Genomic DNA, 24,715 nt, shown 5'->3' on the forward strand with positions numbered 1-24,715 from the left:
GGGCTAGCCTTTTGGGTCTGGGCGAGCCAGGCTGGTGCCCTGCTACCCTTTCGTCTGAGTGTGATTTAGGGTGAGGGGGCAGACCCAAGGCCTACTCCTCCTCTGAAGTCACTGCTGTCTTTCTCCCCCTTCTCTCTCCTCTCTCCCCACGTGCCCCATTATTTCCCTCCCTCCATTAGGGGAGGCGCCACTACTCTTTCTGGAGCCTTGGCTCCATTGCTGGCTCTGTCGCTTTTCGCGCCGGGAGGGCCCAAGGGGCCCCTAGCTGCCCGCTCCGCCCTGCCGCAGAGGGGCAGCAGCAGGAGGAAAAGGAACCGCAGGCCGGGCGGGCTCGGCGGAGGCTGCAGCTCGCAGCGCTGGGAGGGAACCCCCCGGAGCTACCAGGGGCTGCCCTGGAAATCCCAGAACACGTTTCCCGGAGATTTTCAAGCCTCCCGCCTTGTAGCACTGACACAGGCCCCGCCCTGGGCCTAGGTCATGTACGGGCAGCCGCCGAGTTTTGGGACCCCAGCGAGGCAAAGGGCCCGTCTTTTCCCGCACACGGGGCAGGGGAGTGTCTTTCTCTGCCTAGCGGAACCCCATGAAAGAGCCTATGTTTCCGGGCCGGACAGTAAGTGCGGTGGGACCCGCTGGTCCGTTCCTTCAATCATCCGCTCCGGGCCGAAGCAGGCAACATCCGCCTCTCCCCCAGCGAAGGAACCGCCTCGCTCCTGGTGACGCGAGGGGGCGGGGAGCGCGTTTATTGGTCGGCCGGCGAATGCCGGCCACTTCCCGGTGTGGCCATGGTGACCGGGATCGCCAGGTAGGGTAGGAAGTAGCGGGCGAGGGGTCCGGCCCCCGCCCCCGCAGGGCAAGGTGGGGGCCGCGGGGCTGGCCCCGGTCTCGCGGCCAGGTAGGGCTCCGTGGGGGGACCGGGCTGCGCCAAGGCTACGGAGCGAAGCGGCGCAGCCTGGGGCGAGGCGGCCCGGACCCGCGTGGGGGCCTGGCCCTGGAGAGCGGCTGGTCTGGCGGGGCGCAGCGAGCCCGGCTGAGACTCCTCGTGCAAGGCGGGGAGTTGGGGACGAGCAACGGGGCGGGGTCCTGGCTGATGTGCTGGTTCCCGTTACCTGTAGGCGCCTGTCTCCCTCCAACAGCCCCATCTCGGGGGGGCTCGTAAAAGGCCCCTGCCGAGGTTCACGACGCTGCAGCTGCAGCCTGGCCACCCCTAGGACGTTGGGCAGAGGGAGACGCGATCTTCTCCAGGGAGCTACCAGCTGTGGTCCTCCTTGCAACTTGGGGCTTGTCGGCCCTGGGGAACAGCCTGGAGTCGCTATTGTGGAGTAGATGATTCTTTACAGTCAAACCCGAGTTTCTGTGTATTTGTTTGCTTGTTTTTTTTTTTTTTTTGCAGTAGCTTCTCCCTGCAGCCAAGCCCTTCGGGTGTAACGCCTAGGTGTTACTTCTCTTCCCTGCACACTTGTTGGTCATAGGAACTGAGAGGTCGCCAGAAGGGGCAGGGAACGGAGACATTCCAGGGAAAGTAGCCCCAGAAATGAGAGGCGCCTACAGCTGTGCTGCAAAAGCAGCTTCTTGGTTTGGCAAACATCATGTGGCTCTCCCGCGAGGAACCCTGGTCTGCTTGACATTAGCAGAACAACTTCTGCTGTCAGATTAAAAGTAGGCTAAGGGACTGGTAAAGTCTGTTGTCTGGAACCTGAAAGGGAGACTGGGCATGAAGACTAGTGAGTTGCAGAGGCACCACTGGAGAATGGAGGTTGATCTCTCCAGTTTTGTTGGCTTTTCTTTGCTGAGTTAAATTTAGTTACGTCAATTAAGGGGGCTAGTTCTGTAACTAAGTGTAAAATTTGAAAAACTTAATTCTGAGATAAGCAAATTTATTAGAGCATAAGCTTTCGTGGGCTACAGCCCACTTCATCGGATGCATAGAATGGAACATATAATAAGGTATTGAAAGCTTATGCTCTAATAAATTTGTTAGTCTCTAAGGTGCCACAAGTACTCCTGTTCTTTTTGCGGATACAGACTAACACGGCTGCTACTCTGAAACCTGTAATCCTGAGATGTAACTGCAATCTATGATATGAAGAATTTGTGTGTGGTAACCAGTTCTTTAGCTACAGGAGGGTACAAAGTCAAATTACTATGAACAGACAGCTGTTAATAATTTATAGTCTTGGGTAATGGGATAATGAACATTTTGAACTCTAGGTTACACATTCAAATCCATCCCAAGACAGTAGTAGTGACCAAAAGTCATTGCTGTCTGATGGCTGTTCAATGGCCTATATGAAATAGAGCTGCATCTCAATCAGGTCTACATGAGAAACTTTTGTCAGTATAGAAATATTAGTTTGAGGGGGTGGCTATTTGCATTTGGGGTTTTTTGACATTGTATGCTGGCAAAATTCTTAGTGTAAAAGCAGTTATGCCAACACAAAAATGCTTTTGCTGATATAGTTTATTTAATTTGGGGAATAAACTAAGCTTTGCAGTAAAAGCACTCTTTCGACAGTGTCTACACTAGTATGGTTTACCAGTAAAGCTATACTGGAAAACCTTTTCTAGTGTAGGCCTGGTCTTTGTGTAGGTCCTAGTGGATACCTGTCAACATTAGAAAAATCACAGTTGGCACCTTTGTTGGTAGTGTCAGCAAAGAGGCTATGAACAGAATGAGTTGTACAAACTTGAACTACCTATAGATGTAGTCCGTAGAGGTCAGGAAGACTGGTAAGACAGTGTGTGAGGAGGGAAGGAAATTGCCTCACTGCTGTGCATACTGTATCTTAGGGCTTGTCTACATTGGCACTTTACAGCACTGCAACTCTCTCGCTCAGGGGTGTGAAAAAACACTCCCCTGAGCACAGAAAGTTTCAGCACTGTCAAGTGCCAGTGTACACAGTGCCCCAGCGCTGGGAGCGACGCCCCTCGGGGAGGTGGTCTTTTTAGAGTACTGGAAGCCTCTCTCCCAGCGCTGTGTTGCAACTACACAAGCCACGTTAAAGCGCTGCCAGCATAGACTAGCCCTGAGTCTGTGAATAAAGATAAGTGCAGGGCTCTCAAGCTAGTACCTTTCACTGCTGTTATACTCACTAATTATAACTTAAAGAAAACAGGGGAGGAGGGTGAAATTGGAGACAGGTTAATTTCCCCAAAATGTTTCAGGTGGTGTTTGGTCTGACAGAATAATTTTTAGCAAGATATTCTTCTTGGCTTTTGAATCTTTTTTTTCTGTATTTGTCGGTGTTTTAGCTCGTGCAGTACCCCAAGCACCTCAGCAGAGGGCTTAGAAAGGGGGATTTAGAAATAAAGTTGAATGATCAAGTGAAGGGGGCTTAAAAAAGGTTGCTGAGATTGGGAATGATCTGTCCTAAACTCCCAATCTGGCAGTCATGTCAAGTGCTGAAAACATTCATTTTTTTTCCTGTCTCACAAGGAGATCACTGTATTGTATAATGACCACATGTCAAATCATACACAATACCGTGAAATTTCCTATTGAAATACAGGTGTTTGTTTGACTTAAGATATGGTTTGTAGTAATGTCTACAAGATGAGCAGCTTGTAGAAATAAAGGTGCAAAAACTCAAGCCTCAAACTAAAATTAATACAACTATGTCCATTTAAAAACAAAAAGCCCCAAACTACTGATTTATTGCTTTCTATTGTGTTCCACTATGTACAACAAAATTCAAACCCAAGATCCTTTCCACTTGTGGCTCTTAGAGCATCCATGGCACTTTTTGTAAGAGTAAGAGAGTTAACCATGTTTCAGAGTAGCAGCCGTGTTAGTCTGTATTCGCAAAAAGAAAAGGAGTACTTGTGGCACCTTAGAGACTAACCAATTTATTTGAGCATAAGCTTTCGTGAGCTACAGCTCACTTCATCGGATGCATTCAGTGAAAAATACAGCGAGGAGATTTATATACACACAGAACATGAAAAAAATGGGTGTTATCATACACACTGTAAGGAGAGCGATCACTTAAGATGAGAGTTAACCATGACATCCTGGCCAAATTCCAACTTGGGTTATTGCATTCTTTCTCCCTAAATTCCCTCTGTCTTTTCAGTTGGATACAGAAGTTTTCAATTTCTGTGTCATGTTGGTGAATTCTGTGGAATGGCCACTGAGTGCCACCTTTGACGTTTTAGTGATGGCTGATTGTCTCTGACAAATGTTCACATTATTTTCAGTTCATAGAGTCCTTTGGAACAAATGGTGTTATGTAAGTGTAAACTACTGTTTTTAGGTAACTTAATTGTTCACATGTGTAGGAGTGCATGGCCATCCCTCCCTGTCAGTCTCAGAGGGAGCCCACGCCCCCTCACTCTTGGGTCCCTAGCAAGGCAAGGGTTACTGGGGAAATAGCAGTTTCTAAGGGCTTGTCTATACTACCGGCCGGATTGACCGGCAGCGATCAATCCAGTGGTGGGGGGTGTCAATTTATCATGTCTAATATAGACGCGATAAATCGACTGCTGATCGCTCTAGCATCGACTCTGGTACTCTACCCCAACGAGAAGTGCAAGGGGAATCGACGGGAGAGCGTCTCCTGTTGACACACCGCGGTAAGTAGATCTAAGTATGTCGACTTCAGCTACATTATTCACGTAGCTGAAGTTGCGTAACTTAGATTGACCCCCCCCGTAATGTAGATCAGCCCCAAGGCCCTTGCCCCCTAGGCAGGGCCAAGCTCCAGAGAGTCCAGGGGCTCAGGCCCTCAGCACCAAACAGTCTGACATCCTGGCTCTGACAGACAGCAGCCAAACACTAGTCTGTTGGCCTCAGGTGGGGAGGGTGCCACCCCAGGGGTGGGGTTGGCAGCAGGGCGTAGGGGGACCCAGGCCCACCCTACTGCACCAGGTCCCAGTCCAGGGTCCTAACAGTGGTAGTGGTTTCCACGACATGGTAGGTGGGGATCCAACTCAAACACTGACCTGGATTCAGGCAACAACGCAACCGGACTATCATCTGGTGTCCCTGGGCTACTTCCTATGCTTCCCTCATGGTATACCTGTTGTTTGGAGTTCTCCTCCAATCCCCGAGGTACACTGCTAATCGCAGCTCTTCTGGGTCCTCGTTGCTGTAGAGGTCTCCATTGGGTTCAGCCTTCAGCAGGAGTCATCTGTCTCCTCCAGCAGTTCCAGCCCAACTGAGCTGCAGGGCCTGCCTTTTATTCTTCCTGTCCTGCCCCTCTGCTTCTGGCAGGGTGGGCGTGAGTGTCCTGGCTTCGCCCACCAAGGGGCAGGCTGGGGAGGCCAAGCCCCGTTGCTACAACATAGATTTAATCACTTCACGTTACACCTATGTTTTTCTTATCAAATTCTGAATTAGTCTTTGAGCCTCAGTCTGTCATTTGCAGAGAACTCTCATGTGGTCACATGGAAATTCTGAGTTTGTTACCAACTAAAAATTGCTGTTCACTTTTCATGAGATCATCATAAAAGTTTAATAGGTGATGTTTCTACAGCAGTTTTTTAAAGTCTTAGGTGTGATTTAAATTCCTCTCCAAAGTGGTTGGCTCAATAAAGAGATTAACTGATATGAAACATAAACAGCCCTGGGCCAAGCACTTAAGATACTGGGACATCTCAAGGCTGGAGAGAAAGGAGGGGTTTGTTTTTGTTTTTCAAATGTAGTGTGATCCAGTTTCAGGGTGTCTACTCCACTGGAGAGTTGAACTACATTTGGAACATGCTCCCACTCTGCAGAGATCTCAGCTGGTCCATGAGTCTTTCCTTGCCCCTGCAAAGTACATAAAATTCATTATTCTTCCCGGTAGACGTTCTCTTCAGCCCCATCAGCACCAGCTTAAAAAATTAAGCTGCTCTCTCTTCAAAGGTTATTTTTGTTTTTTTTTTTCCTCATTCTTCTCTATATCTATATAAGCAGCGGGATCTAAATGACCCTCACATCTCCAAGGTCACAGACAGTGTTCCTGAGGTCTGTTGCTAGAGGCTGTTCTTGGCAATTTCCTGCCAGTGTTGGAGCGAGAGTGGCTGCTTGGCCCCCTGCCACTTCCCAGTTTAGATCTGTCTGCCCCGTGTCACCAGACCAGAGGGAGACACTATCCCAGAGAGCCACTGCTGGCAAGGAAGCTCTTTTCAAAGGTAGGAGATTGTACTTTCTTCAGACCAAAGACAGTAGCTCTCACAGGACAGGGCTGCACTTATTTCAGCACAGTCAGTCCCCTACATAGGGGCTCTTCTCTCTTTTTGTTTTATTTTTTAAATGAGACCCTTTGCTTTCTAAAAATACCCTCACAGTTGCTACCATTTGTCATGTAAAGGACAACGTGATTCTAGGAGGCTGGAGTTACAGGAGAATAGGTATTATGAGAGACAGTTCTTCACTGTACAACTGTCTTAGTTTTGCAGTTTTTCATAGAGCCCCTTGGTACTTTAACTTGTCTCTGTTGCTTTCATGATCTCTTGTACTTGATAGGCAAGCCCTTTCACTCCTTCTGACTTCTACAGGCTTCTATTACCTTTCGTTTGGTTTGTTTTGAGGGGAAAAATTATTTGCATGTGTGGATGTGATCTGTTTTATACTATTTAGTCTTTTTGACAAGTTCCCAATAATTTGTATTTGTTTATATTCATTACAGTTTTTATTTGCCCTCCTGTTCAAGGTCCTTTCTCTTCCCCCACAATCTGTATGTTCTTCTGTGCTTTTGGGGATCGTGAGAGATATGATCAGTGATTTGCGACAGTTATGAGCTTGGAGTCCCCTCTTTTCCAGATAATTTGGTGTCATCTTAAACCTTCCTTCTAGCTGTCAGGAAAAGGTAGTGGATCCAAGTCTTGGAATGATGATGGTGGAATCTTGAACTTTGAAGCTGGAAGTCTGGGGAGTGCCCATTACGTCTTAAATTAACCAGCAGGGTTGATATATGGGCTGCCTCCTTGTATCTCTTCCTGAGATCCCTTTTAGTTACTCTGAAATTTCATCAGGTTTTAGGCCTTCTGACCTTCTTTCCATAACCTTTTGAATATTAATTTTGTGCTGTGGATAAAATCCTTGTTGATTCCTGGCCTGTATTCCTTCCCCAGTTCACAACTACTCATTCCTTCAAACCCCCTCCACCAAGTAAATCTCAAGAAAAATGGTCAGGGCACATTCTGATACCCTGTTGTGTCAGCAAAGATGACTGAAACTGATAGTACCTTGCTTAATAAATGAGAGCACACCCTGTACTGAATTCCTTGGTTTCTGTGGCCATCCATTCCAGGTTGGGTCTGCCTCCACGCTAGCTGTACCTAAACTCTCACAGCAGGTCATTGCTGGGAGACTGGACACAAAAACTAAGGGCTAGATCTATCACCTATTAAAAGGGAATTCTGTGGACTTTAATGGGAGCTGCAGTAGTGCCCAAGGTGAGAGGTATTCTTGCCTTTCATGAACCACTGAAACCCTTTCTATCAGGAAGTTAGTCTAACTTGCAGCTATTAGGAGCTACTTCTGTCCACCCCTTTTATGCATTTAGGAACTATCAAGCAGGGTCCAGGTTCCCTCGGATACTCCACAGTACATGCCATTCCATATATAGACCAGAAAGCAAGGTAGGATAGGGTTTTCTATTCAAGCTATGACTAGTGAGCGAAACCCTCCCTGGAGTTTCCAACCCCATATGGCCAGGAGAGTAGCTCCCTCCTTGAATCAGTCTTAAAATGTGCTGAATGGTGGAGCCATCAGGCCATGCATTCTGTCCTTATTTTCATAATTCATTTCCTGGGCTACTGGGCAATTCCTTAATGGTTTTAAATTCCACTGGCGGTGTTGGTCCCTGATGATGATCTTGATTGAATGCAGGACCTTTGCTCTCCCCATAGAAAAATAGACTGTAGAACAGAATGGAATACAGCTACCTGGTGCCGTGTTTACTTGGGGCAAACTGTCCTCCAGCACCAAGAGACCCAGAGTGGACTAAGGTATTTTCTCTGTTGACCATGGAATCCAAGACGGTTGTTCCTTGGGCGCGGATGTTTACAAGATGGTTTGTAGTTTTTTACTTCTTATCCATTTTCTATGGGTGCTACCTTTTGCTTTAATTGGATTCTCAAAAACCACAAGTGAAGAAAACAGCAGATCGCTGGGAGCTTTCACCAGCCGATAGGGAGCCACGTATACACAAGTCACCTTCTTCTGCAAAGCCTTTTTACCCCAAGACATGTGACTGTGAGGAACGGGGATAGTTGCTGGTATCCATGTTATGTTTTTTCATCCTCTTGTCTGATTAATGGTTTCACCCTTGGCCACTGCTGCAACTCTTATGCCATAGTGATGCTTTCCAAAGTGCTGAAGTGTTCCAGCACTGCAGATGGGATGTACTTGGTACATAATGCAACAAAGAAAGGGCTAAAGTGTGTTTGTGAGCATAAACAAAAGCCTATGTAAACATGACGTCTTGGCATTCCTTTGCCATATTTACTGTTTCAATGACTTCTATATTAAGCGTCTTCAGTTTTACAATTCAAAGAAATGATTGGGGTTTTTTTTACGTGTAAGTTGACCCTGAAAATGGAGCAGAGCTTAGCAATCTAGGTCTGAGGTACTTTAGCAATTTTTTCCTATGCTTATACCTCTACATTAAGATCAACCCTGATCTCTGTCCTGAGGTTTCAAGCCTGACTGAGTTGGGGCTTCTTTTGTCCTGGGATTCTTTATAGAATTCCATTCCAATTCCATCCTCGGAGTCTCTCAGTGGCTGGCAAGCCTTCCTATTCAGGTAGGTATCTCTGATCATTCATATCCCCCCTATTTCACCAGTTCTTTCTTCCTCTTTTATTTTCCCCTCTCTCTGCCCTGTGTGGGAGGGAGAGTTATCCAGCGATTGGAACACTAGACTGGAAGTTGTAAAATCAAAGTCCTGCTGCTGGTTGTGCAGCTGGTTCACTGTGATCTTGAGGTGGAGATTAGGTGACTTGTCCAGTTTCCCCATTCATAAATATGGAAATAGTAGAAAAAAGGCAACAAAAATTATTAGAGGTACAGAAAGGCTTCCAGATTCCAGTTTAGAAAGGAGACGATGAATAAGAAGTGATATGATAGACAAGAATAAAAAAAGTGTGGTGTACAGAAAAGGTGAGTCAGGCACTCATTTATGCTCTTTCAGAATGTAAAAACAAGGGGATGCTCAATGAAATTAAAAAGCAGCTTATTTTTGTGGTCAGTAAACCAGATGACTGATCCCCACAACAGTCTGGTGCAGTAGGTAATTCTAATCAGTGTGAACTTGGACGCTGCAGAATTGCTATAGCTAACACGGGAATTGTCCATATGCTGTCGAACAGGGTGGTTAGCACAGTCATTGTAAAACTGGTTAAAAGGTATTCTAGCCCCACTGTACATATGGGGAAACGGAGGCAAAGAGGTAAAGGGCCAGATTTTCAGAATAGCTCAGCTCCCTTATAGGCACCTCAATTAAATGGCCAATTCCCAGTGAAAACAGCTTAGATGCCTAAATGGGAGTTGAACATCTACCTTGCCATAACTTGTTCCAAAAACAAGGGTCAGTGCCAGGGCTCTTGCCTCCCAGTTTTGCACTCAGACTCTAGAGCATGGCTTCCTCTTGTTCTCTGTGGGTATGTCTACACATTAAAGAAAAACCCGTGGCTGGCCCATGCCAGCCAACTCAGGCTCATGGGGCTCAGGCTGCGGGACTGCTGCATAGACTTCTGGGCTCAGGAGCCTTCCCACCCCACAAGGTGGACTGGTTTATATCCACCTGGAATAATGCACAGGTACTTGTCTGTTATAGTCAGCATTTCGAGACTGTGGTGATAAATGCTATAGGAAAATCTAAGATGTTTTTATAGCACCACAGATGTGCAGACACTTCCTAGCCCCAAGGAGCATGTCGTCCAACTGCTACGTGCACAAGAAAACAAATGCAGAGAGTGAAAAGAAATGTACAATGAGAGAAAAAGAGGCTGTTGGAAATGGAGTTTCTGAGCCTAACCGTGTAGCAAGGAACCTTAAGATGCCCAAAACCAAATGTCCTTGTGTGATGCTCAAATGGGCATTTAAGTATCTAAAATGGGCATTTACATGATACTACCAATTTTGTGCAGGATTTTGACATTTTCCTGAATGTGTCCACATGAAAACTGGGTCCTGTGTGCTGGAAAGGGGCCAGGGTAGGGGGCAGAGAGTGGGTACGTGTATGTTAGCTTCTTACTCTGGTCAACGTCCTAAAGGGGAAAAGGGACACCAACAGATTTCAAGCTCTTCCTAGCTTTTCTAGCTGTGAAGTGCTTGTTTGCTTTCATTTTGTTGCTCTAGGAAGAACATTCACAAAGGGAAGCTCATGGATCTCACCTTCACAGCCATTGTCCCACTGCTTCTCGGAAGCGTGGGGCTCTTCGCCCTCTTCAGGCTGCTGCAGCGAATGAGGATGCGAGCCTACCTCCAGGATGCAGTAGTGGTGATCACAGGAGCTACATCTGGCCTGGGGAAAGGTGGGTCTCCAAGTGCACTGTAAGGTGGCAGGAGGATGGGAGTCTGGGGCGCAGAGGGGTCTGAAGAGGAATTGTTTGTTCAGAGCCACACCCTTGTGAACATGTAACAGCACGGAGCAGAACGTTTCTGTGCCTTTGCACCTTGGAGAGGTAATGGGAATAGCCATACATCCAAACCAATCACAGCCGCCCAAACTATACGCTTCCATGTAGGATACCATACCTTGGCACTTACTAGTAAGGCGCCTATTGTTTGTTTATATAAACTTGAGAGCTCATTGAAGTGAATGACTGGTAGCAGAGACCCTATGCTGTCAGGGGTCTTTGCCCACCTAACATACTGGGAAAGCCAGGAGAGCAGACTGACAGATCCTACAGATACATGGAAAATTCAAAGACTCTTATGTCAACTTTATAAATGCTAGATGTATTTGTATGGGCTGGGGTTGTATTCTGGCTCCATGGGAAAGTTATAGGAGTTTTATACAGGAACTAAAATCGTTGGAGGAGGGGGGCAATTTAATGCACACCTCTAGGTTGGTAATAAGTCTGGAGAAGCCTCACATTGCATAGACTGGTTTGATGGGGAGAGAACGGCCACTCAGATCTGATCCAAGAACTTACATGGGACTGTGAGGGACAGGCCCTGCAAAAGGACCTGGCATCCTTTAAAACTTGCGAGGGTCTCTGTAAGGTAGATGGGTGACTCTTGGTAAGATAGAAGTGTGTACAGGAGTTGTTCATTGTTTTAAGATTTGTCTTCTCTGAAATGCCGTTGTTCTGAATAAATACTTTGCTTTATGAAAGCTGGCTGGTCCCTGGTTAACCCTGTCATTGTCACTGAGAGAACAGGACTGCAGGCACTGAACTAAAGTCAGACCTGCTGAAAGGATTTCAGAGAATTGCCAGAGAATTCAGAGAGTTGTGGGACTCCCTAGAAGCCTGAGACCTAAGTGGGATGCCCTCAAGGAGGACACGAAGGGCTTAAAGGTGCAGTTACTCAAGAACTGTGACACAGACCATTTCTAAAAGACCTTCTGGAGCTGGTGGTCTGGACTCGTCTCCTCTTGTACTTCCAGATTATATTTTCCGCAGTCTGTTCCTGTCCACAGTTATGGGGCATGATTCTATGCATGCTTCTCTCTCCTTGGGTGCAAATTCCAAGTGGGCAAATTTTAAGTTCAAACACTCCACCCCACCACTGTCAGTGGGAGCCAAGAACTTTAAGAAATGCAAAGGTGGTTCATTTAAACAGCCATTAAGTATGTGATCTGGTAGCTTTTGTCAGTGAGAGACTTATGAGCTGCCTGGGTGGATGTGCTCTATAATTCTTCTTCCCAGAATTGCCTTAAAAAAGCTTCTTGGGCTTACAGTGTCCTTTCTGCTGTCTTGTGACTTCTCATTGCCACTTGTACAGCTTGTGTGTGTACTACCTTTTTGTGTGGATTTGTCCTTGAGGAGCAGCAACCTCACTAGCAAAATGGTCAAAATATACTGGATGCCCATCTCAGACAGTCAGAACTGAAGACCTGCAAGTGTGAGGGGGCAGGAGGCAGGGAGGAGTATCATGTTTCATGTTTGGAAGAGAGACAGAACCAGTGTCCTGGGAGAGACCTTTGAAGTCCAAGTAGCGTATTACAATTTAAATGCCATACATTTATTGGGAGTCGCTTTCCTACTTGTTGCTTTTTCAACTAAGGAGCAAGAAGGGATCCTCCCAGCCAATGTTCCCTCTAATTTTTGACATGCCATGTGTGCAAAAAATTTCTTCTGTGCAAATTTTTGTGTGCATGGTGTTTCACCGTGTGTGCGGGGTTTAGGATCTGTGTGTGCATGCGCACACACACACACACACACACACAGCTTGGAGGGAACAGTGCTCCAAGCCCAAAGTTCTTACCCCCTTTTCAAATTTTAGTTCCACCCATTATGCAATCAGTTTTCCTCTCTTATAGGCTCTGCTGCATTAAAATGCCAAGAAGAGCTTATGCCATCTTTTTTCTCAGGGCTATTTATACATTGACACATCTAATTACCCTTGGCTACGTATTGTTCCGCACCCTTAGATGTCATCACAAAGCAGTCCAGTGTAATGAATAAGGGACTTATTTCATTAGGTCATGATCAAAGGGCATGGAAGAACATAAAGCTGCCCTAGTAGTTAAGAATTACACCAGAAATAAATAGCCCTGAGAGAGGGATAACATCACGTTATTTTTTGTTGCCTTTTCTTAAGGATTAGAATAATAGTAGCTGGGTGGATAAGAGTTATCATTAGGGCCCTACCAAATTCACGGCCATGAAAAACATGTCACAGACTGTGAAATCTGGTCTTGGGTGCTCTTACCCTATATTATACAGATTTTACAGGGGAGACCAGCATTTCTCAAATTGGGCATCCCAACCCAAAAGGGAGTTGCGGGCGGGGGGTCACAGGGTTATTGTCACCCTTACTTCTGCATTGCCTTCAGAGCTGGGTGGCTGGACAGAGGCAGCTGTTTGTGGGGCACTCAGCTCTGAAGGCAGTGTCCCGCAAACAGCAGCGCAGAAGTAAGGACGGCAATACTATACCAGGCCATCTTACTTCTGCGCTGCTGCTGCTGGCGGTGGCTCTGCCTTCAGAGCTGGGCTCCCAGCCCGCAGCTGCCGCTCTCCAGCTTCCCAGCTCTGAAGGCAGCGCCGCAGGCAGCAGCAGTTCAGAGGTAAGGGTAGAAGTACCGCAACCCTCCCTACAATAACCTTGCGACACCCCCCTGCCCCCCCTCACAACTCCTTTATGGGTTAGGACCCCTAAATTACAGCACCCTGAAATTTCAGATATAAATAGCTGAAATAATGAAATTTATTTTAAAAATCCTATTACTGTGAAATTGACCAAAATGGACTGTGAATTAGGGATGTAAAATAGTAAACTGTTAGTCAGTAAGCATTAGTCTTACCGGTTAACTGTCCTATCCATTAACCACAGCTGTGCCGACCGGCTGGTGGCCCCAGCAGTTAATCAGTTAAACAATATAATTTTAATCATTTAAACGGTTAACTTTTTTAAACAATATTTACATCCCTACCGTGAATTTGGTAGGGACCTAGTTATCTCACTGCAATGCCAGGCTGTAGTCTCCCTTCATAGAGAATGAAGCTGCCATTATTCATGACCCTAGTGCATTTGGCTAGGAATGATTTTCCAAGGCCCCTGATGTTTCAGATGCCTGAAGAGGCAGTGTGTCCATTTGTTATGTCCCTCCTCCCCATCTCTCTCCACCTTCCAATGGCATAAGGCATTTGTTTCTAGTCCAGGAATGTTAAAATACTGGACCTTAAACTACAACTTTGATTTACAGAAAAACTAGTTTAGATCCTTTTTTGAGGCAATGATTTCCATTGCACTGGCATCTAGAGGCTAAGGCCCCGGTGTGCTAGGCACTGTATATGCACAACAAAAAGATGGTCCTTGCCCAAAAGATTTTACTTTGTTTTAAGACTAGGGACAACAGGTGGACATGGGGAACGTAAGGGGACAGTAACATAGTTATGAGCAGTGGTCAGAACAGGCCAACTGCCTAACCATTGTTAAGTGTTTCTAAAAGACAGAGTTTCTCTCTTACTCCAAGGCCTTTCTGCTGGGACTCATGCTTCTGAGGCAGCCTGGCTTTTCAGACAAAAGATGAAAAATTAAGATACTACTGTAAAAATAAAAAGCTTTTATATTAGAAATGTGGTATAAAGAAAATGTGTCTTGCTATGGGTTTAAGATTCTGTTGGCGGGTTTGTGAGATGATTTCGTCACGTGATCAACATGGCCATCTCCAGCCCATACTAATGGGATCTTTAGTGCATGTCTCCAGCTATAAAATAGATACAAAATCCGTTTCCGGCATTAAAACGTCTGCTCTTCTTTTACCCCCTTCCTCCAAAGAATGTGCAAAAGCTTTCCATGCAGCTGGTTCCAGACTGGTGCTCTGTGGCAGAAATGGTGAGAGACTGCAGGACCTGGTGCAGGAGCTCTCTGCCAAGGCAAATCACGCAAAGAATGTAAGTGTAGGGAGAGAATGGGCTGTTACATCCTGGTGCTGGGTTTGCTGTTCATTCCATTACAGGATATGCAGAATTTCTTGTTGGCTGTGTTGAATGAGAGAGTTGCAATCCTGCAATTATCAGCAGTTTATGCTGCATGTATGGGAGTATAATCTAGTGATGTGTCCTGTCTTGCAGAAAATGTTCATGAGTCAACCAGCTTAAAAATGATGCATGATTTAACAAACCAAGTGTGTGCATGCAGAGTATAGACCTGTACCCCGGGCAGAGTAACTTAACTGACTTTAATTTTGTTTTTGATCTCTCCCTATGAAATTGGTTGGATAAAAGAATAGTATCTGGCCACTGAAGTTCTTCTTAGTGGTGCAGGTACAATCCCAGGATAACAGAACGGGCTGGGACTCTTTGACCATATCCGACTTATTTTATCTAACAAAGCAGTAACACACAGGAGCAAGAGAGATTCCAGGGGGATCGCACTTGCTCACTGCCTGGTGTTGGGAGCAGACCAAAGCGCAGTGCACTCCAGCTATTCTGTACTGATTTATTGGCCCACAGAGGACTGTTACATGTTGACACAACTTAGAGCTGCCGTAGGGAGGTGCAAAGGTGATTTAGAGCTGCCTTTTGATCCTCTCTCTCACCTTGTTCCTGCACCAGGTGCAGAAAAGGAGCAACATAGAACTGAGGCCCTTAGTTGTATCTCTCTCTCTGTCCTAACAACACATCCCTCCCAAACAGAACAGAACAAACTGGAGGGATGTGTGTATGGTACCTCCATGCACTCTGGCATTTACTTCCACAACTCTAACAACACAAGAATTTTCTGCTGTGCTCTTGGGCCAGATAATAATGCCATTTCTGTTTCCTCATTAAATAGCTCTTTGTCTCTGCTACTTCCACCCTTCACATTGCCACAAACCCTTCCCTAATGCAGAAGGGTGATCCATGTTTTAAAGTGTTACCAGTCTACTGCGGCTCAGATCCCCAGTAGATTGAGGATGGGACTGCTAGGAGGATGTGGGTAGGGAAGAAGAGTGGACCCTTCCCGATAGGGACTGTCCTATGGAAGTCTGACAGGATATAACAAGTAGAAGAAAATTGATCTCCGCACCACTCCATTTCATTACCCTTGTTACTTCCAGTGCTGGGAAGATCAAGAGGTGGCCCAGTTGTGAGGATCATAGAGTTCTAAGATCTGGCCAGGGGCAGCTACCCTCTCTACCAGTAATACTCAGACCTCAGTGTTTCAGGATCAGCATTACCCAAAAGAGTCACAGTAGTGTGAATTCATTGTTTCATTTACCAAGCCTCAGTCTAAAGTATCACTGCTCGATGCTATGGAAGTGTGATCTGAGATTGACATGGTCCCAGCATACGGTTCTTCAGATTAAGATGGAACATTGCATGCTGGAACCTGTGGTTTCTTGAGTCCATACCAAAGGAAATGGAAATTTTCCTCTATTGATGATTGTGGGCTCCTTCCAAGTAGCCACTGCAGCCTATGATCGGACAAAGATTGGGTGATCCTGCCTTCTCAGCTTTGAAGGTACATTCCTCTTCTTTGCACCTTCTCCCTAAGAAATGGGAATGAACGGGCAGAATGTCCAAGAGCCCAGAAGAAGCCTTTTGCTAACATGTAGTTTGTTCACAGATACACAAACCTTTCACTGTGATCTTTGACCTCTCTGATACTAAAATGGTAGTAAGTGCTGCTGAAGAGATCCTGAAGTGTGTGGGTCATGTGGACATACTGATCAACAATGCAGGGATCAGTTACCGAGGAATGATATTGGACACGGGGATGGATGTGGACAAAAAAGTGATGGAAACCAACTACTTTGGTCCTATAGCATTCACAAAAGGTACATGCTACTTCTCCCTTCCTCATGCATTCAAGTGGGGCTGTTTCTTAGCTCTTCAGATCAGGATTACCTCTGCCCCTTGTTCTAATTGCCTACCCATTGCTCTCTGCTTTACATTGCCACCCCATTCTTAATCCTAATAAGATTCTTCAGAAAAGACCTCCTGAACTCTTTGCTCTCTCAATTCTCAGAGGCCCTTGCACTAAAATAGTTTCTTCCGTAATTGTTGCGTATCCATATTATTTGTGTATCCCTGGTGACAGCCCTATTATGTTTGTCTGGTTTGGAAAAGTTTCTATATAGACAGCAAAACTGGGATCCATCTGGGGAGTAGGTACCTGACACGAGTTTAGAAATATTGAAACCAAGAGCAAAAGCACTCTTTATCACTTCCGAGAGGCATTTCCTTCTGCCAAGCCATAGAGGGTTAGAAAAAGACAGACACCTTTATTGATAGCATATCTTAATCTACACAGAAGTAATTTGCCTCTCCTCCTTTAGTAACATTTCTGTTGCTCCCTGCCACTTTTGCTGTAGAATGTAAACCGTCCAGTCCTGCCTAAAATTGCCCAGAGTTTAGATGGGCTCAGCAGAGCCGGTCTTCTGTGAACTGTGCTTAGGTGCTTTGGCTTAACTAGAATCCCAGCTGAAGCTGCAGTTAGTGTTCAGGTTTAAAATGACAATCATGGTGCACGCAACCCTTTTGACCCCAAGGAGGGTGGTTCATGAGTCATTAGGAGTGTGTAGAATAGTTCATAATGGAGGGTGCCTCTGGTATTGCAGTCTCAAGTGGAGCTGGAAGATTGGGGTTGGGGGAGAAGAACAAGGAGAGAATGGACCTTCTTGGCATTGCTTAATCTGGGGCCTAACAAGGGGCTTTCACTTCAACGTGAGCATCTTGTTAACCAGTGTCCCCTGGCCCTGCTCCTAAATTGGATCAGCAGACCTTAGATGACCCCAGGTGTCAGTGACATGGCTCTTATAAACACTGATTCTGGTTAGCAGTAACAGCAATTATTAATCTCTCTCTCTAGCTCTTCTGCCCTCCATGATCAAAAGACAACAAGGCCACATTGTGGTGATCAGCAGCGTTCAAGGCAAAATAAGCATTCCTTTCAGATCAGCATGTAAGTAGCTGTACGCAGGACAGGGAATAGGAGTCCAGGGCACTTGAGTGGAGGGCTGAATATTTGGATACTATTTCCACTGCTCCCGTCCTTGGAGGAGGCACTATGCATGGAATGCAAGAGCTGTGGAACACTCTCAGTGTGGCTCAACCCTCTGACAGTGGTCAGAAGTGTTCAAGGGAGGGGAGCCTTGATCATAAGTCTTAAAATCTTCATAGACTGAAGCGCTGGTCTAAAATTCTCATGGGAGGGCAGGTAGACCCTCCTTCCTTCCTGACAGCTTCATGGCATCGATCCATGCTAATGTCTGAGAGCCCCTGCAAACTTTAGTTACTAGGATTTAGCTCCATAATGGTATTGCCGTTTATCCATGCTCTTTTCCTGGCTGCTGCGTGACAGTTCTCCCTGGGTGTAGGGATCCTGGGAATGTACAAGCGAATCCTGTTACTTAAAGAGCACAGTATTTTTATCAAATCCATAAGCAGATAAGGTCTTTGGCATGAAGAGCCTGCAGTCGAATTTGGACATATAAGGGTAATAATTCAGACTCAAGACGAGCCATCTGTGAAAAAATTAGTGTAGGAGACCTCAAGAAAATAGAGATTTAAAAGGAGAGAGGGAGAGTGCTTGAAACATGGGAAATTGGAGACCATTTCAAGCATAGACTGCAGGATGGAAAGAAGATACAAAGCTGAGAGATAAGAGGGAACAGCAAATAAGGAGGAATGCTCAGACGGGTTGTACGATGAAACGAGTGGGACCGTAAAGAGTCTGGTAGGGGAGGAGCTTGAACTTGATATAGAAGGAGCGGGGAAGGCAGTGAAGGGTTTCAAGAAGGGGTTGTGATGTGTTCAGAGCAGCAGCAGCAGAAGATAACAGAATAGAATAGAATTAGGTTGGGGGAGAACAAGATAAGCTGAAGTAGTTGATAAAATATGCTCCAGGCCTGGACCCAGTTTTTGGAAGCTGGGATGAATGAAGAGAATATGGATTTTAGAGACCACATAAGTGACAGGACTTAATGAGAGCCTGAATGTGGGTTGGAGTAGGGAAGAAAAGAGATTCCAATTATCTAGTCTTGCAGACTCCATGATCGGGGAGAATTAGAGTGTTCCTATTGGACTGGGAAGAGAGACTTTGGGCAGTAGCTCAATTGAGGGGAGGGGGATGCATGGAAAAAAAGGTGAATAAATCCTGCCCTAGGTGGTATGACTTGTCTTTGCTCCCACCTAGTTGTATGATCAGGTTTTTAATTAAGTAAATGTATTTGAAAGAAGCCACTCCCTGAGCCTGCTCTATGCCTTGTCATATCAGGCCCTGCTGTCCTGCTATTGGGAATTATATTCCTGCTCTGCCTCAACCATGTATTTCCTCAATTGCTCTTCTATGCTGAACTCCAGCTCTCTTATCAAATGTGAGAGGCAGTATTGATTGTTCCAGGGCCTTCAGCCCACGTCCGATATTAAGCCCTGTATCCTAGCCAGCTTCCAATTTGGGTAATGACATTTTGCCTTTTGAAAATGCCTCTAACTTCCATTAAGAGTTGCTGTTCTTTGCTTCTTGTAACGAAGCAATATAGTGTTGCAGTGTGCTGTTAAATGGTGCTGTGCTCTAGTGACAAAGGGGTTGCAGGTGAAAAAATTTGCCTGAACCCTGCTCCTCCCCCGTCTGACTGCACGCCCAAGTTGTGTTTTGCAGATGCAGCGTCCAAACATGCCACCCAGGCCTTTTTTGACTGCCTGCGAGCGGAGATGGAACAGTATGAAATCGATGTGACTGTTGTGAGCCCTGGCTATATTCAGACAAACCTGTCTGTCAATGCTGTAACTGCAGATGGATCTCGCTATGGAGGTGAGGATTGGCCTTCTGCCAAATTAAATGTAAAAATTTAATAAGAGCCAAAAACTCAAAAGGTAATAACAAAATGTTTAAGTACATCAGAAGCAGGAAGCCTGCTAAACAACCAGCGGGGCCCCTGGATGATCGAGATTCAAAAGGAGCACTTAAAGATCATAAGTCATCGCAGAGAAACTAAATGAATTATTTGCTTCAGTCTTCACAGCTGAGGATGTTAGGGAGATTCCCAAACCTGAGCCGTCTTTTGTAGGTGACAAATTTTGAGGAATTGTCACAGATTGAAGTGTCACTAGAGGAGGTTTTGGAATGAATTGAGAAACTTAACAGTAACAAGTCACCGGGACCAGATGGCATTCACCCAAGAGTTCTGAAAGAACTCAAATGTGAAATTGCAGAACTATTAACTATGGTTTGTAACCTGTCCTTTAAATCAACTACTGTACCCAGTGATTGGAAGATAGCTAATGTAACACCAATATTTAAGAAGGGCTCTAGAGGTGATCCTGGCAATTACAGACAAGTAATTAGTTAATTACGGCAATTACAGTACCGGGCTAATTAGTTGAAACAATAAAATTGTCAGACGCTTAGAAGAACATAAATTGTTGCACAAAAGTCAACATGGTTTCTGTAAAGGGATATCATGTTTTACTAATTTATTAGAGTTCTTTGAGGGGGTCAACAAACATGTGGACATAGTGTACAGTAACTTCTCACTTAGTCGTCCTGGTTAACGTTGTTTCATTGTTACGTTGCTGATCAATTAGGGAACGTGTTCATTTAAAGTTGTGCAATGCTCCACTATTATGTTGTTTGGCTGCCTGCTTTATAATATACCTGTAATTAAATTGCTTGTTTAAAATGTATATAATGCCTTTTGTCTGGCAAAAAAAAATTTCCCTGGAACCTAACCCCCTCCAGTTACATTAATTCTTATGGGGAAATTGGATTCACTTAACATCATTTCATTTAAAGTCGCATTTTTCAAGAACATAACTACAACGTTAAGTGAGGAATTACTGTACTTAGATTTCCAGAAAGCCTTTGACAAGGTCCCTCACCACAGGCTCTTACGTAAATTAAGTTGTTATGGGATAAGAGGGAAGATCCTTTCTTGGATTGAGTAAAAGACAGGGAACAAAGGGTAGGAATAAATGGTAAATTTTCAGAATGGAGAGGGGTAACTAGTGGTGTTCCCCAAGGGTCAGTCCTAGGACGAATTCTATTCAACTTATTCATAAATGATCTGGAGAAAGGGGTAAACAGTGAGGTGGCCAAGTTTGCAGATGTTACTAAACTGTTCGAGATAGTTAAGATCAAAGCAGACTGTGAAGAACTTCAAAAAGGTCTCACAAAATTAAGTGATTGGGCAACAAAATGGCAAATGAAATTTAATGTGGATAAATGTAAAGTAATGCACATTGGAAAAAAATAACCCCAACTATATATACAATATGATGGGGGCTAATTTAGCTACAACTAATCAGGAGAAAGATCTTGGAGTCATCATGGATATTTCTCTGAAGACGTCCACGCAGTGTGCAGCAGCAGTCAAAAAAGCAAAGGGGATGTTAGGAATCATTTAAAAAGGGATAGAGAATAAGACGGAGAATATCTTATTACCCTTATATAAATCCATGGTACGCCCACATCTTGAATACTGCATACAGATGTGGTCCCCTCATCTCAAAAAAGATATACTGGCATTGGAAAAGGTTCAGAAAAGGGCAACTAAAATGATTAGGGGTTTGGAACGGGTCCCATATGAGGAGAGATTAAAGAGGCTAGGACTTTTCAGCTTGGAAAAGAGGAGACTAAGGGGGGATATGATAGAGGTATATAAAATCATGAATGGTGTGGAGAAAGTGAATAAGGAAAAGTTATTTACTTGTTCCCATAATAAAAACTAGGGGCCACCAAATGAAATTAATGGGTAGCAGGTTTAAAACAGATAAAAGGAAGTTCTTCTTCACTCAGCGCACAGTCAACCTGTGGAACTCCTTACCTGAGGAGGTTGTGAAGGCTAGGACTATAACAGGGTTTAAAAGAGAACTGGATAAATTCATGGACGTTAAGTCTATTAATGGCTATTAGCCAGGATGGGTAAGGAATGGTGTCCCTAGCCTCTGTTTGTCAGAGGGTGGAGATGAATGGCAGGAGAGAGATCACTTGATTATTACCTGTTAGGTTCACTGCCTCTGGGGCACCTGGCATTGGCCACTGTCCGTAGACAGGATACTGGGCTGGATGGACCTTTGGTCTGACCTAGTATGGCCATTCTTATGTACTCATAGGAAACACTATCGCTTCTCTGCTAACAAACTACTCTCAACGCCTCCACCTTGGCAATTTGCCAGATCTCTATGTTGCAGGCAAGAGAGTGATTGCATTAGCAGAGTTCTACAAAAGGGTTGCATCGGCCTCAGGAGTTTGGGGAATGGGGTTTTCCTCAAGGAATGGCTTTGATGCTGGCTGTAGGGGTGTCTCCAAGGAGTAGCACAAAAGCTGAGATCTCTCACAAAGAAGAAATTGCTATGTGGGGGTTACACAGGGACCTCAAGGGGCTTTAAATGGTACATATGAGCAGGCATTTTTAACAAGCCAATTCTGTGGCAGTCCACACCTGTTTGAAACAAGCTTAATTGACCGTATTTCTTACAGTGTTGCTGTAGCCATATTGGTCCCAGGATATTAGAGAGAAGGTGGATGAGGTAATCTTTTATTGGACCAACTTCTATTGATAAAAAAAAACATTACCTCATCCACCTGGTGTCTTTGTTTCTTACAGGGATACAAAGACTATCCAATAGAAAGGAGGCTGTTAGTTAAGAGGGAAGGAGGAAAATGAGTTCAGATTATTGAACTATAGCTCCAGCTGAGCTTTGGGGAATGTGGAAACTATCCTCGTCTCCCTCATTTCAGCCAGTCAATATGCACCTGGCATTTACACAGTAAAGTAACAGCAAGTGAAACTTGTGAGAGTGTTCAACATTGGAGCCTCCATCCATAACTGAACTAAAATGTCTAATAATGCCTCTGGTGAACCGCATGGTTCAGTGGTGGAGCAATGGCCTGGGATCTGGGAGGACCCCCTCTACTGACCCGAGCTCAGCCATCACTCCAAACTTGGACTCCCAACAAAGCCACCTGAAACTGGTTTAAAAGCAAGAATCTCACTGACAACAAAACGCTGAGCTTTCCTGGGGAAATAACCCTTCAGAAACGAGTGCTTACCTGCTGCGGTCCATGCTGATTTCCCTTTGCTCTTTACAGTTACGGACAAGAACACCAGTGAAGGCAGAACAGCTGCAGAGGTGGCTCAGGTGGTTCTTAATGCAGTGGGGCAGAAGAAGAAGGAGGTGCTCGTAGCTGGCTTACTGCCTTCCCTGGCTGTTTACCTGCGAACTCTGTCCCCCAGACTCTTCTTCACCTTTATGGCATCTAGAGCAAGAAAGGAGAGGAAAGCGAAGGACTCTTAGGCAGACCTCAGCTCCCACAGGTATTGACTAGGGAAAGGAAATGAACTCAGGCATCTTGGCGTTGTCTATGGATGTGTTACTTCAAGAAACAAATTTAAAAGGTTCCATCTTACCATTGAGTGCAGAGTTGGAAGTTCCATGCAGACCACAGGAGGCCCACGGTGCCAGAAAACAGTGCCATACCATCACCTAGAGAAGGCTTCCTCTACTACAGGTGAACTGGCTGAAGCTGCAAGGGATAATACCTGAGGAGAATCTTTCCCACTCTCCCCACCCTCATTTTGAGTTTTAGTGCTCTCCATTGAGTAGGAACCAGTGCTGGCTAAAGCCAAGCACAGGCAGACAGATGTTAGCTTTCCCCCGCAGTGCTTCCAGTGAACTTCAGTCCTCACCCAGGAGCTCTCCAGAGCAGAGTCTGCCCCCAATCTGATCCAGAACTTATCCCTTGGGTTGGAATGGTCTGTGTCCCTAGTACACAGCATCACTTGATTTAAGCCAAAATTAACGGTTCAGTGCTGCTTTTTAAACAGTTTAAAGTGTCCAGGTCCAGTCTGGGATGACACCATGGATATCTGTACTGGATGGAGCATGAGTAACCCATTAAGCCACCTAACCTTCAGATCAGCGTTTGTATTCGCTTTTTCCTAAAGTAGCTCTAGGAAGACAAGCCCTCCACTGCCGTGTTTGGCTGCAGTGCGTGTTGCTGCCAGGTAAGCACTGAACACCTGTGAAAGATGGTGGTGGCGGCAGCAGCATCAACGTGAACCTTGGACTGTAAAACGCACCCAGCATTGTTCTGCTGCGTGCCTAGAGCAAGGAATAAGCTGTGACCCCTCAAGCCTCGTGATGACAAGGGGTGGGAAGCGAACCTGTAGGTTCAGCTAATGGAGACAGACCCATATGGTTTTGGCTTTAAAACAGGTATATTAATTGGGACCTATTACCCCAAAACACAGTGTGGAAGTAGTATCCTGCTAAACAACTTCAGCACTGAGGCTCCAGGGAGAGGACACTGTATCTGTCCTCCTCCCATTTTCCCTGTGCCTAGTGGAGCGTCTCCCTCACAGAGGGAGGCAGGACCCTCATCCCTTCTCCTGAACACTGATTACTAGTGGGCAGGTTAGAATCTGTACCCTACAGGGTGGCAGTGTTGCTCAATTTTCCACTTGTTTGATAAAGCAGGCAGAAGCGGAGCTGAGTCATTCTTAGCTTCCTTATTTAAAAAAAAGACCCTGATAGCAGAAACCGAGTAAAATCCATCCACACCCAATCCCTGCACTCAGCTGTTAAGACCACATCCTGTTCTTATTCTGAGTCTCCATTTCTCCGCACTTTACCACTCTTGTGTGCGTCCTGCCTGTAAGTGCACCACAACTAATGGGAATAAAAGTTGTACTCCATGTCCCTCCAAGGTTTGAAATGAAGTGTTTTGTGCTGCAGCCCATGTTGGGCAAGGCAGCTGAAGCTAATTTGGGGGAATTCCTGTGCTGGTGCCTTGCCAAGGGGGAATCAAGATGAGATTGTAGCACATACACCTCAGTCCCAGCCTCTGCTGGCTTGGGCACAGTCTCACTTGTAGAGTAGCCCTCTCCGGCTTCTATTCAGGCAAGGGCTAGTTGTTGTGAAGGGCAGCCTTTTGCAAGGGTGAGGGGCTGGGCGGGCCTTCCCCTCAGAAACTCGCTTCAGGTTTTCACCTTAAAGTACTGAATTGCTTTGGCTCTGTGGTGACCCTTGCCCCTGAAAGCCCTAGCAAAGTATTACATTGCAGAGCTGGTAACATAGGATAAACATTACAACTCCTTGGATGGCTGACACCACAAGCTTCTTGTGCAAAATCTCAGAGCTGAAGTTGTAGCTAATGGAAGCTTTCTGATTTACTAACTAAAGCTGA

At 45.6% G+C, this 24,715-nt stretch overlaps 1 protein-coding gene and 1 long non-coding RNA gene across 6 annotated transcripts in view; one reads left to right on the top strand and one right to left on the bottom strand.

The window, feature by feature from the left end:
* Window positions 1–5,178, bottom strand: part of LOC142068420 (uncharacterized) — a 29,951-nt gene extending 24,773 nt beyond the window's left edge. The window contains exon 1 of the long non-coding RNA XR_012664257.1: window positions 5,016–5,178. This is a non-coding gene — a long non-coding RNA (uncharacterized LOC142068420). The remainder of the gene's footprint in view (window positions 1–5,015) is intronic.
* On the top strand, window positions 369–24,235 carry DHRS7B (dehydrogenase/reductase 7B). Of its 5 annotated transcripts, none has more exons than XM_075117583.1 (7): window positions 369–610; window positions 10,286–10,461; window positions 14,378–14,493; window positions 16,151–16,361; window positions 17,396–17,488; window positions 19,187–19,339; window positions 22,619–24,235. In XM_075117583.1, exons 2-7 carry the CDS (start codon window positions 10,311–10,313, stop codon window positions 22,822–22,824), a joined length of 930 nt encoding a protein of 309 aa, XP_074973684.1. In that variant the 5' UTR covers window positions 369–610; window positions 10,286–10,310; the 3' UTR covers window positions 22,825–24,235. The 5 variants fall into 5 exon arrangements, with proteins under 5 accessions (XP_074973684.1, XP_048722706.1, XP_048722710.1 ...); XM_048866749.2 differs by lacking the exon at window positions 369–610 and adding an exon at window positions 683–802; XM_048866753.2 differs by lacking the exon at window positions 369–610 and adding an exon at window positions 869–892.
* The last annotated feature ends 480 nt before the right edge of the window (window positions 24,236–24,715 follow it).

The sequence above is a fragment of the Caretta caretta genome, chromosome 10 (genome assembly GCF_965140235.1).
Source record: "Caretta caretta isolate rCarCar2 chromosome 10, rCarCar1.hap1, whole genome shotgun sequence".
In the NCBI taxonomy this organism is placed as follows: Eukaryota; Metazoa; Chordata; order Testudines; family Cheloniidae; genus Caretta; species Caretta caretta.

Coding starts and splice junctions, on each gene's coding strand:
- DHRS7B (XM_048866749.2), top strand. CDS start 783: ATGGTGACCGGGATCGCCAG. Junction 803..10,285: donor ATGGTGACCGGGATCGCCAG/GTAGGGTAGGAA, acceptor TTGTTGCTCTAG/GAAGAACATTCACAAAGGGA. Junction 17,489..19,186: donor CATTCCTTTCAGATCAGCAT/GTAAGTAGCTGT, acceptor TGTGTTTTGCAG/ATGCAGCGTCCAAACATGCC.